The following is a 13,513-nucleotide window of genomic DNA, read 5'->3' as shown; positions in this document are numbered from 1 at the left end:
CTTATAGGCGAAGTATCATCTTTCTTTGGTTTCTGTCCTTCTCAACTTACTCCTCTAACATGGAGGACTTTAATAGCCATCCAAGTACTTGGGGAACTCCATAGATTTTCTGTCGGGGTGCATGAGATTTTATACTCTTATTACTTTGCTCCTCTGGTTAACAAAGCGGGGTTCTATCACCATCGATCCCGTGATGGCACCCCTTTGGTCGAGGAACCTTCGAGGGGTATCCGGGGCAATTACCCCTTCGGGGATGGTTGGAACAGCCGGTACGTGTTCGTGAAGATCCAGGAGCCGGTTGGTTACCCTACGTCTTGGCGTACTGTTGGTAAGTTCTCCTTTGGACTTTAAATTTTACCATTCCTTTGGGAGCCTGATTTGATGTTTGGCTTTCACCTGTCAGATGTATCCCGCCCGGTTTCCTTTGCTGGAGAAGCAGTAACAAAGCTTATAATGGGAATTCCTCGACGATTTCGATGGGTAACTTTTCTGGTGAGCGGGGAAACCTTACGTCATTGTCGTGTTTGGGGTAAGCCTTCTCATTTTTATATTCGGTAAGGCTTTGTCTCGTTTATTTCTTACATAGGTTTTTCCAGGGAACGTGGCGAGGCTCCCGGTATCGGTCGTCTATGACGAGTATTAAAAGGCTAAAGCGCGGAAGTGTCCTTCTTACACTCCTCCGCCAATACTGGCGAGGGCTGCTCTATCGGCTAATGGTCTGTCTTCCACCTCATCAACAAGTGTTGAGGTCGGGCCTGACCGTGAACCTTTGGTGGATGCTCACCGGAGATTGATCGGTGAGGTATTCCTTCTTCGTGGCCAGATGCAGGACATGGTGGCTCGACGGGATCTACTAGTTCAGCAAGTGTAAGCCTCGGCTAGATGGGAGCTCATGAAGGAATGGCTGGAGAAGCATGTGGAACATTGGAATCCAGAAGAAGAGTATCGGCATCATTTGTTCCTATCCGGAGGGACCAGCCATCAGTTGTGGGGTCGCGATTCTCGTAGGAGCCTTCTTTTTGAACGATTCCTTTCTCTGTTTTGAGACTCTGGTTTTTGTTGCTTTTTTGAATAAAGGCTCTTTGTAGACTCCTTTGACTTTTCGAATAATGATGCTTCATAGTTTTTTCCTCTTTATCCACTCCTCCCTGTTCCTTCGCATGCTCCTGATAGTAGTTGTTTTGCATGTTTCTTTTTAAGAGGATCTCCTTCCGCCTGTTTTACGATCGAAGTGGAACTTTGTAGTCTATGATCCCTCTCTTTTCGTAGGTTAGGGAGATGGGCTATAAACTCGGAGGTTACGAGCTAAAGTATGGACTCATGGAGCTGGAGACTGATCTCGTAACCTGGAGGTTGTGTGAGGCCCCTTGGGTCGTATGGGGACCCAGAGGTCGTGGAAGAGCCCGGAGGTTCTCTTTGGATCCTGAGGTCGTATTCGGGACCCAGAGGTTCCCCTACACCGTGAGGTCTTATTTGGGACCGGAGGTCCTTCTCTAGATCCTTGGATCATGACTGGAGCCCGGAGGCGGTATAGGAACCCAGAGATTCTTTGATAAATCTTGAGATCTTAGTTGGACCCTGAGGTCGTGGAGGATACAGGATTCTCCCTTAGATCCGGAGACCGTATTGGGACCCTAGTGTTTGTATTTGGACCCTGAGGTCGCATGGGAACCCAGAGGTTCTTAGGGATGTAATGACCCCGATGCGCTCTAGGCTGCACAGGGGTTCTATCCTTTTTCTAAAGTTATATTTAGGCCTCTGAGGCCGTCTAGAAACCCGGAGGTTTCTTCCTTAGATCCGGAGATCATTGATTGGAACCCGGAGGTTCTCGAAGTTGTAATGACCCCGATGCGCCTTAGGCTGCACAGGGGTTCTAGCTTCTTTTTTATCTTTGGAACCCTGAGGCCATATAGGAACCCGGGGGTTCTTCCTTAGATCCCGAGATCTTTGATTGGAACCCGGAGGTTCTTCCTCAGATTTTATACATAGGACCCGTAATCGTATTGGGGAACCGTGGGATTTCTCTTTAGACCGAGGGGTTGCATAAGGACCCGGAGTTCCTTGGGAACCCGGAATATTTTGCTTTTCGCAGGGACCGTACTCCGCCTTCCTATGCAAGACTACTATCGGTACCTGTTTGGATTTCGCATTATGCCGCTCGGAAGCTGGCCACTATCGAGTTCTTATGTTGTATTCTACTTCTGCAGGAAGTCGCTAACAGGCTTTAGAGGGTGCTGGTGTGGGTGTAATGACCCAAGTGCCAGGCTTCGCTGCTTTCCACGTCTGGAGAAGCGGGATTTTGATTGCTCCCTGTATTTCACTGTACTTTTGCAATAAATATACCATGTGTTCCCTGTATTGTGTAGCTCGTAGCGTTTTAATACATGTACTTTTCACACTGGTACTCTAGAGACCCTGATGCGCCTTAGGCTGCACAGGGGTTTTAGGTAGTTTCGATAGCATACTCAGGCTTGCGCATACCCATTCCTGCTTTATGTCTCATACCCGTTTTGATTTTGTGGGCGTGCCACTTTTTGCAAGGGTTGGCCAGGATCGGAGGTCTCTGGAGACCTGATCCAGCTCGTATGCCCCTTTAAGTATAATGATTTCCTCTCTGCCTTTATAGTCGAAACTATTTTAAGCTTTGTCCGGAGACGTTTAGCATACATAGGAGCAGGAATTCCTAATGCTTAAATAGTATATAGTAGTATAGAAATCATGGTCCGGGGACCGTATTAAAAATGATAGGCTTTGAGGTGCAGGGCGTTCCAGCAGTTGGGTTGTATTTTACCTTTGCTATTTTCCAGCCGGTAGGCGCCTGCTCTCCGCACCTCGATGACCTTATAGGGTCCTTCCCACCCGGGGGTGAGTTTCCCTGTTGTTTTTTCTGCTCGTCGTAGAACCCAATCCCCTTGCTGGAAGGTCCTAGTTTCTTGTTGTACGTCCTGGCGACGTCTTGCTGGTAGGACCAGTTTCTTAGCCGAGCGGCCTCTATTTTTTCGTCGAGTAGGTTGAGGCTCACCGCCATCAGCTCGTTGTTCTCCTCCTGAGAGGTAGACCCTGAGATAGTTCTTCTCACGTGCATCTCAGTGGGTATTATGGGCTCAGAGCCGTAGACCAGCGAGTAGGGAGTTTCTCCTGTCGCTGTTTTGGGAGTGGTCCGGTAGGACCAGAGGACTCCGTGTAGTTCTTCAGCCCATTTCCCGTGAGAGCCCTCCAGTCTCTTTTTAAGCATGTTGACCACGGTTTTGTTTGTGGACTCGGCTTGTTCGTTAGACTAGGGGTGTCGGGGTGTGGCGAAGGTGAGTTTTATGCCCCAGTCCTTGCAGAACTCATTGAAGTTGTGGCTCCTGAACTGGGGTCCATTGTCGGTGAAGATCTCTTGGGGGTCTGTTATCTGGCTGAGTGCTTCTGTTATCTTGGACCCCGAAGCGAGTGATTACGTAGGTCCACAGGAATTTGCGGATCTGGAGGTCTATTATCTGGCTGAGTGCTTATGCTTTGACCCATTTGGAGAAGTAGTCAGTGACTACCAGAAGGAAGACCTTCTTCCCCGGCGCCATAGGGAATTTCCCTACTATGTCCATGCCCCACTTTCTGAAGGGCCATGGTGAGCTTATGGACTTGAGGTTCTCCGAGGGAAGCTTAGAAACTGGAGCGTGCCTCTGACACTGGTCGCAGTGTTTGGCTTGTCTTTCGGCGTCGGCGGCCATCGTGGGCCAATAGTAACCCGCGCTTCTGGCTCTGAGCATCAGGCTTCTACTGCTAGAGTGGGATCCACAATCTCTTTCATGTAGTTCTACAAGGATTCTAGCGGCTTCTAGAGGTGTGACACACCTCAGGTACGGGCCTGAGAAGGATCTACTGTATAGCTTCTCCTGGGAGATACAATACCTTGCGGCTTGCTTCTTAACATTTCTGGCCTCGTTGCGATCTTCCGGGAGAACATCGTTCTCTAGATACCGGATTAGGGGGTTCATCCAGGTTTCGCCTTCGTTGACAGTGATACCACTCAAATTACCCTAAGGAGTGAATTACTCTCTCAAATAAGAGGTTCAGTTGCAGTACTTAGGGATCGAATCCACAAGGAGCTAGGGAACCTATTAAATCTAGTCAAGTTATTAATTCTAAGTGTTTGTTGTTTATGGTTTAAATGTAAATAGCAATCCCAATTGAGCAAGTATATTGCTCGACTAACAAGATGATTGGGGGTGTAACTTATTTGGAAGATATTAGATGCAGGGTTTCTATTCAGGTGTTGGAGATTATAATCCTATAGATGTCTAACAGTTGCATGCATGATATATTAGAGCTCAACTCCTTAATCACAGTGCTCAGCGATAGCAATGTTTCACTGGTTAACTAACTAGATCTTGGATCTCAGCTGTCGTGTTTTGATCACCAAAAAGTGTCGATCGATGGTCCTATATGGATATCGATCGATACACCTTTCGCAAATATCGATCGATTGTCCGAAGGCAATATCGATCGATGCTACTAGTTAAGCCCTAGGCACAGGTTGATAATGCTCACTAGTCTCCTAGATCAGCGGTTAGCATCTCTCTAGCAGTCCTTGCATGACAGATTAGATTAAGGACTGGATGATCAAGGATGCCTGACACATGCAAATTCCTAGGTTCGTGTTCTAGTTAGCAAGGCTAAAACAAGCATTAAGAACAATCAATCAATGAATATCACAACTTAGCAAATCTATAGTTGGGGCTAATCCCTCTAACCTATTTGAACCCTGAATCTAACAAGTGAACTACTCAGACATAGCTAAGCAATTCATGACACAAAATGTAGATAAAAACTGCATAGAATAGAATAGATGAATCAATGGAGTTCCAATCACAAATCTCTCTATGATTTTATCTCCTAAAAATCTCTGCTGAAAATAAGAATACAATGGTGGCAAAAAACCTCCCTTGCCTTCTAACACTTAGGCAAGTATATAACTATTAGGTTAAAAACTCGTCAAGGGTAATCTTATAATTTGGTGAAGCCTTGGGTTTAAAGTCGGCTGGAACCAAGTCGCGCGTCTCGCGTCTCGACATCGATCGATGGTACAGGATGTACATCGATCGATCATAATCTTCAATCATCGAGGCCTCTCTTCTGTATCGATCGACGGCACTGGATGTGCATCGATCGATTGCTTCTACTTCGTATCGACCTCTAATGGTCAGCTCGGATGAAATCTCTTTTAAGCTCCTAAATGCTCCATAATCACCACTTTATTCCAAGGTACTCCTGAACCTGAAAACATACCTAATAGGATAGAATATATAATATATATATATAGTAAAACACTTATATACCATGGATGAAAATGGGTCAAATCCATGGTATATCAACTCCCCCAGACTTACCCTTTTGCTTGTCCTCAAGCAAAACAAACAGGCAGTCTCTCTGAAAGAGGTTTGAAAACAGCAGGGACTTATAGATTTAAAACATAGAAATCATCACCTCTACAATTTCGCAAACCACATCTAAAAAGTCCTAATCACAAAGGCACATTATGCAATATCCTAGCTTATCAACAAAATTCAATTAGTCTACAACTGAGCAAATCATGTCTGACATTCCCCTCTACTAACCTCATTTCTAAGCATAAATATAAAAGTACATGCTTTACCTTGGGAGTATCGATCACAGGATGCAAGGATTTCCAGACAAGTACCTGGAACTGCAGGTAAAAGTTAGTTCATAATTTCTCTCTCTCTAATTTCTCTCTTGGGTCAAAGCCTGCTTATATTGCAAGATCATTGACCAAGATTGGACAGGCTTCCATGAATCAAGTCTTAACGGTGGTTGCCACCAAGCCATGTTCACTTCTTTGTGACCTATATCCAAGAATTCATATGAATCGAGCCTTGAAGATTGCCGCCACCAAGTCCCGTTCGAATTCTTTTTGTTGGAATCCTTATTGTAGATGGTAAATTCGATCATCCCTCAAGGCCCGAAGAACAGACGGCCCGGCCCACATGAAGCGGAGCATCGGCTAGGCGCGGCGGCTTGAAGGGTCGATCTCTCGGCGTAATGTGAGAGAGCTTTCGATGAGCTTCTCTACTAAACGCCCAGAGGAAACGATTCCACGAGACAGCGTGGGCTTCTCGGTCTAGTGAGTTAAAGCCCACAGAGACGACACAAACTAGGTCACGGAAGAGAGTGAGGTCAGCTATAAAAGGGGAAGGAAAGGAAACGTAAGGTGGATCCGAAATCACTGATACACACTGGGGCGGCTAGATTAGGGTTTTACCTTTGTTATCTCTCCTTGTCGTGTCTCTCCGGTAAAGCCTTCAAGGCTCTGGTACCTTTCTTTTCACGCATCTCCTTTCCTTGTAACCAACGAAACACTCTTCCGACCATTAATAAGACGTCTTTGCTTAAGCCCACATCTAAAAACTGAACGTTCTCTCATTCCGTACCGTTTCCCGATCAAACAGTTGGCGTCCACCGTGGGGCCTTTAGCAAAATAACGTCGACAAGATGGCGACGAGTAACGACAGCTCTTCCTCTGGAGAAGATCGTGAAGCCGCTGAAGTAACGCTGGCGTCTTTACTTGTGACTCCGACGCCACTCCAACCCGCTTCAATAGAAACTATCATGGCGCGCCTTGCGCAGCAAGACGCGGCCCCGACCAAATCGCAGCGCTCGCAAAGATCTAAGCCCCCCTCGCTGCAAATATGGAAGCTTCGACGGTGCAGTACCGAAGACATCTGTTTAACACAGAGAGAGCGACTGGTGCAGCACCAACGCAGACTACCAACCAAGATGTCGCCGATGATGAGGTGGCCCAAACCCCCGTGGGTCTTGATGCGCAAACGATAAACGAGCTCACCGCGCTGAAACAGTTGGTGCTGGATATAAACTCCAAGATTCATCATGTCACCACGTCCGCCCCTCAGATCGAGCGAGTCCTAGCAGAATCTCTCCGGACACCTTTCACCGAAAAGATAACGAAGGTCTGCTTCCGAAAGATGGAAAAGCTCCGTCTTCCAACCTTCGATGGTGTATCCGACCCTTCTGCTCACGTCACATCCTTCAATATCGGGATGCGACGCGCGAACCTCTCTAATGAGGAAAAAGACGCCGGCTTTTTTCAACTTTTCGTCGAAACCCTAGAAGGCATCGCTCTTAACTGGTTCACCGGTCTTCAGGAGAACTCCGTTGATAGTTTTCACGACCTCTCGACGGCTTTCCTCAAAAATTACATCATGTTCACTCGACAAGAAGCCACCGCAACGGATCTTTGGAATCTCAACCACGCAAACGGGCAGACCTTGAGAGATTTTATGGAAAAGTTCAAATCCATTGTCTCGAAAGTCGACGTACAAGACCATATAGCCGTGGAGTCGTTGATGAACACCCTCCACATTACCATTTTGGGCTGATCTTTACCGACACCCGACGAGATCAGTACTGGATGCCATCGCTCGATCCAATAACTTCATTCGAATGGAGGAGGATACTAGGGCCAAGGCGGCCAAAGAAGCAGCAGGGAAACAGACTCCCACCCGGCCGAACGACGCTCGTCAAGAACCGCGCCAACATTCCACAAGTGGCAAGCCTAACCAGAAGAAGGGCTACATGAATGCTATAGACAACGGCGAACCATCGGGTTCCGCTGCAGTGCGCCAGAGAAGGGGTGGAATCATTGGGATCGAGATACCAGCCAGCCAAAGTCTAGGTCCCCCGAACCAGAAAGCTCGAACGCCGTCGAGCCGAGTAAATGGTGTTCCTATAATGAGGTCAAATCACATGATACGAAGAATTGCAAAGTCTTATACGGACACTTCCTCAAATCCATCGAAAGTGGGAAAATCGAGATTAAATCTCCGCAGAAGCCGAAAAACAATAAGAGTTGGAGCAAAAACAAAGAGAAGAAGATTCAGAAGTCTCAAGCAAAAGCCCCTCAAAAAGAAGAACGAACCAGCCCTGAGAGACCAGCCGTAAACAGTCTCAATCTCGAGGGTGAATCAACTGACGAAGAACCACCTAAAAACCGACGGCGAGTCGAAGTAATCCTCTCTCGACAGGCTGATTCCTCGGATGACAAAACCCTACCGCGGCAACAAGATTTGGGCGAAATGTTGGATAGGAAAACGGATTCGAAAGATCTGCGTACCTTTCGGAAGCGGAAGGCCGAAATGATGCACGAGAGCAAGACGGAGCTTCGGACGTCCCTTGACGAATCTAAAGCAAGAAAGACCGCACACGACGGGGCGGCAGCAAACTTTCAATCCCTACCCGCAAATTTACGTGAACAGATCAACTACATAGCGGAAGATTTACGCGTTAAGCTCAGTCAGCCCAAGCAACACGATTTACGACCGTGCATCGAAGCGAAAAGGCAAGCGCAGAGGGAGTTGATGGATGCTACGAACACCCCGCACCTTAACGTCATAATGGGTGGTTTACCTCCCTGCGGGGACTCGGTCAGAGCAGTTAAGGATTATAGACGACAGGCCGTCACTACCCAATAGTGGCCTCCACAAGTAGAAAACGACCATCGAATCTCTTTCTCGGCGGCCGACACTCACGGCGTTAGTATGCCGCATAACGAGCTGCTCCTCATTGATATTGGAATTGGTGAGTGCCATGTCACAAAGGTTCTCGTCGACACCGGCAGTTCAGTCGACCTTTTCTTTCGAGACACGCTCGATAAAATGGGGGTCTACCTACGCGACATGAAGCCCTCTTCACGCACTCTCACGGGATTCAACGGCTCCTCGGAACAGATGATTGGGACGATACGTCTCCCAGTTTGCGCAGGTGACGTAACCCGCACCGTTAAGTTATCTGTCATCTGGGCTAGGGCACCTTACAATGCCATCCTCGGTACACCCTGCTTATTGCCGCAGTCAAGTTACAACAGTCAACCTCACTCGTCAGCGCAGTCAACAAATCAATCCATAAGATCTATCCTCAGAAGGAAGAAATCCGCGAGGTACCCGTCTACGAGGCTGACATATCAAAGGTCATGCGCATTGGTGCTTATCTCTCCGACGAAATGCAATCGCTGATCATTTCCTTTCTTAAAGAGAACGCCTCAACCTTTGCGTGGGTAACTTCTGATATGAAAGGAATAGATCCCGCAATAACATCTCATGAATTAAACGTTGACCCGACGTTCTAACCTATTCGACAGAAGAGGCGGAAGCTCGGGCCCGAATGGTCTAAAGCAGTAAACGAGGAAGTTGATTGATTGCTCGACGCAGGATTCATAGCCGAAGTACGGTACCCAGAGTGGCTAGCAAACCCCATCTTCGTAAAAAAGAAGAACGGGAAGTGGCGCATTTGTGTTGACTTCACAGATTTGAATAAGGCCTGCACGAAAGATAGCTACCCCCTCCCGCATATCGACCGCTTAGTAGAGTCGACAGCCGGTAATGAGCTCTTAACCTTTATGGATGCTTTTTCGGGATACAATCAAATCATGATGCATACGGATGATCACGAGAAAACGGCATTCATAACAGACAGAGGGACATATTGCTACAAAGTCATGCCATTCGGCCTGAAGAACGCAGGGACGACATACCAGCGTCTAGTCAATAGAATGTTCGCCGACAAACTTGGCAACACTATGGAAGTCTACATCGACGACATGCTGGTCAAATCACTTCGCGCCAAAGACCATCTGGACCACTTGCGAGATTGCTTCAAAACGATGAACGAGTATAAAATGAAGCTCAACCCGGTAAAATGCACCTTCGGTGTCACATCAGGAGAATTCCTTGGTTACATTGTTACTCAGCGAGGCATCGAAGCAAACCCAAAGCAAATAACGGCAATCCTTGATCTCCCAAGCCCTAAGAACACCCGCGAAGTTCAGCGTTTAACCGGAAGGATTGCAGCGCTTAACAGGTTCATTTCAAGATCTACGGATAAATGCCTCCCATTTTACGAACTTCTGCGAGGAAACAAAAGATTTGCCTGGGAAAAAAAAATGCGAGGAAGCGTTCAATCAACTCAAGCATTACCTCACGACGCCTCCAGTTCTGTCGAAACCCGAAGTTGGGGACACCCTATCTCTATATATTACCGTCACCTCCTCGGTAGTCAGCAGCGTCCTTATACGAGAAGACCGAGGAGAACAGAAGCCTATTTTCTACATAAGCAAGCGAATGACGGAACCAGAGATGAGATACCCGACCTTAGAGAAGATGGCCCTCGCCGTCGTCACCTCAGCAAGAAAACTCCGACCTTACTTCCAGTCACACACTATCGAGGTACTCTCCAACCATCCCCTTCGAACGGTAATGCAAAACACTAATCAATCAGGGAGGCTAACAAAATGGGCAGTGGAACTAAGCGAGCACGACATCGTGTACAAGAATAGAACAGCAGCTAAGTCGCAAGTTCTTGCTGACTTCTTGATCGAGCTAACACCGGAGTTAGAACAGGATCTCGTGCTACCGAGTCTAAAGTGGATATTGCACGTAGATGGATCATCCACGAACAAAGGTTCGGGGGCAGGCGTACAGCTCCAATCCCCGACAGGCAAACTAATCCGGCAATCGTTCAGTTTTGGCTTTGTCGCGTCCAACAACGAAGCCGAGTATGAGTCTCTCATCGCAGGCCTTCGTCTTGCAAAAGAAGTAAAGGCTAAACGAATCAGCGCATATTGTGACTCCCAACTCGTAGTGAGTCAGTTTCTTGGAGAATATGACGTCAGAAATGAGAGGATGGATGCCTACTTAACACTTGTCAAAGATCTTACACGGGATTTTGAGTTCTTCGAGCTCACAAAAGTTCCCCGCGGAGAGAACGTATGCGCGGACGCCCTCGCAGCCCTCGGAAGTAAGCAACACGACCAGGTGAAAAGGATAATCCCGATACACAGGATCGAGATGCCAATCATCAGCCCAGCGACAGAGCCGCTTGCCATTGCAGCATCTATCACCGACGCCATGAATATTGAACAGCTCAACGATTGGAGAACGGAATTCATCGAATACCTATCCAACGGCGTATTACCCACAGAAAAATGGGAAGCACGACGACTCAAATGGCGCAGTGCACATTACGTCGTCATGGATGGCGCACTTCATCGATGGACTGCAACAAAGGTACTCCTTAAATGCATTTCCGGAGACGAAACAAGACTATTCATGGCCGAAACACATGAGGGGGCAGCAGGAAATCATTCGGGGGGACGAGCTCTCGCATTAAAAGTGAAAAGCCTTGGTTTCTACTGGCCAACTATGAACGCAGATTGCGAGTACTATGCCAAGAAATATGACAAGTGCCAGCGACACGCTTCAACCATCCACAGTCCGACGGAGTTACTCCATACCTTAACGGCGCCATACCCCTTCATGTGGTGGGGAATGGATATCATTGGACCAATGCTGAGCTCTCGACAGAAAAGATTCATCCTGGTCTTAACAGATTACTTCACCAAATGGGTGGAAGCAGAAGCCTACGCCAGCATCACCGACAAGGAAGTGCAGAAGTTTGTTTGGAAGAACATCATCTGCAGACACGGGTTCCCGTATGAAATAGTTACCGACAACGGATCCCAGTTTATCTCCCATAACTTCAAGGAATTCTGCGACAGATGGAGATTCGACTCAATATGTCCACACCGAGAAACCCGCAAAGCAACGGTCAGGCTGAGTCCACAAACAAAACAATCATCGACGGACTTAAAAACGACTAGACTTGAAGAAAGGATGTTGGGCCGAAGAACTGGATGGAGTCCTCTGGTCCCATAGAACACACCTCGCGGAGCGACGAAAGCGACCCCTTTCTCGATGGCCTATGGATTCGAAGCAATGGCACCTTCCGAGGTAAACGTGACGAGCCTACGCCATTCCAAAATGCCGAAAAACATCGAGCTTAACCAAGATATGCTCCTTGACGCACTGGACGATATCGAGCAAAGACGCGACCAAGCGTTACTTCGTATCCAGAACTATCAGCACCAGATCGAAAGCTACTACAACAAGAAGGTTAAGTCCCGCCCCCTCAAATTGGGAAATCTGGTCCTCCGAAAGGTGTTCGAAAACACTAAGGAGTGGAAAGCCGGAAAACTCGGAGCCAACTGGGAAGGACCCTACAAGATCATCGAGGTCGTGAAACCCAGAGTCTACCGCCTCGAGACTTCAACAGGCGAAGCGGTACCACGAGCCTGGAACTCGAAGCACCTTCGCCTCTTCCACAACTAAAAGTAGCAAAGGCATGTGAACGACCAACGGTCACGTTCACTCTTAAAAAAAAAAAAAAAAAAACCCTAGTAAATGCGCTCTTAGCCACTTTTACTCGGAAAATAAAGAACTACGAATGGCTTGATCTTCCACAAAGGAGGTACGTAGGCAGCCTTAACGGGTCCTGCTGTAATCAAAAAAATATATATATAATTCCCCGAGAAGTCACGCTTCCCCGAGAAGTCGTACAACCCATGCGATACCTACGTGAGTTCGCCCCGGCATCTCGAAACAAACGTACTAGTACTCACACCCCACGGCCGAGTATGTCCTGATCAGACACATACTAGCGGGAATCCGGTCATAATCGTAGTATTAACTAATATGCCCGAGATGATGACTCCTATCCATTTCATGATTTGCTAATTAAGGTTTGGCCGACCGAACGCTTAGAAATTACTTTGAGATCGAGTTAGGAACCGTTGTCATTTAAAAAATATTTTTCACGGTCTAAAGTAATCCTATATTGACTCGTATCTAGTCGACGTACGTCAACTAAACAAGGGAACTTGACAAAACGACCAAATAAAACTCGATACGGCGCGAAGTCACACACTCTATAATCATTTCCATATTTCTCGCAACTCCCAGATCTTCTCTCGCGACGAGATCAGTACCGAATACTTAAAGAAAGAAGCGAGACGAGTGATGCAGGATTCGTAAAGAGAAGAAATAAATAGAGTCTTAAAAAAAAGGAAAAGGACCACACCAAGTCAAGTCGTAATACATCAAGAGCAAGAGTACTGTGAAAAGTTAAAAGAGACAAAGCGACAGAGTTACTCCTCGGGGTCTTCAGCCTGCTCCTGCGCAATGGTTCCACCACCAAGGGACGGCTCCGAAGGATCCGCACGCACGCACAAACCGATCCGCATTGACGCCCTTACCATGAATCGTCGCCTCGCCTTCACGAACCTCCGGCTGACTCTCGGGAGGGTGAGCTTCGGAACCAGTCGTCTCTCCACTATGCTCCTTATTAACCTCCTCACCGCCATCATCTTTATCCGACCCTTCACCCTGATTGCCCTCAGAAACAGAGGAGTCGGAGATCTCAAAGACATCCTTCCCGACGGACTTTGCTCCCTCGTCAAGAGCTTCAGAGGCGAGGGCCGGCGGATCGACTTTCAACGATCCTCCCCTGCAGAACGAGATGGAGCGATTGAGGCTCTGGGAAGATTAGCGGGACTTCGGAGAACTACAGCAGTCCTCGGATAACCTAGCTCTGCGTTGGATCCATATGGGTCAAGGCCCACAAAAGCTCGCATATCGACGAACTGAGAATCAAGGTGAAGTGGAGA

General features: G+C 47.7%; 1 protein-coding gene across 1 annotated transcript; it reads left to right on the top strand.

Moving 5' to 3' along the window:
* The first annotated feature begins 8,555 nt into the window (after positions 1 to 8,555).
* Positions 8,556 to 11,726, top strand: LOC106448120. Its single transcript, XM_013890048.1, has 3 exons — positions 8,556 to 8,844; positions 9,225 to 9,873; positions 10,073 to 11,726. The coding sequence occupies exons 1-3, from the start codon at positions 8,556 to 8,558 to the stop codon at positions 11,724 to 11,726; spliced, it is 2,592 nt and encodes an 863-aa protein (XP_013745502.1).
* Positions 11,727 to 13,513: the final 1,787 nt, after the last annotated feature.

Source organism: Brassica napus, chromosome C7 (assembly GCF_020379485.1).
Source record: "Brassica napus cultivar Da-Ae chromosome C7, Da-Ae, whole genome shotgun sequence".
Lineage (NCBI taxonomy): Eukaryota > Viridiplantae > Streptophyta > Magnoliopsida > Brassicales > Brassicaceae > Brassica > Brassica napus.
The sequence above is the reverse complement of the archived record's forward strand: the minus strand, read 5'-3'. Positions and strand labels throughout refer to the sequence as shown.

What these genes read in the sequence shown, in the direction of transcription:
- LOC106448120 (XM_013890048.1), top strand. Translation starts at nt 8,556, where the DNA reads ATGCCGCATAACGAGCTGCTCCTCATTGATATTGGAATTGGTGAGTGC. An exon ending in ACCTTACAATGCCATCCTCG is followed by an intron (nt 8,845 to 9,224) that starts GTACACCCTGCT and finishes TGCTCGACGCAG; the next exon opens with GATTCATAGCCGAAGTACGG. An exon ending in AGGATTGCAGCGCTTAACAG is followed by an intron (nt 9,874 to 10,072) that starts GTTCATTTCAAG and finishes CTCGGTAGTCAG; the next exon opens with CAGCGTCCTTATACGAGAAG.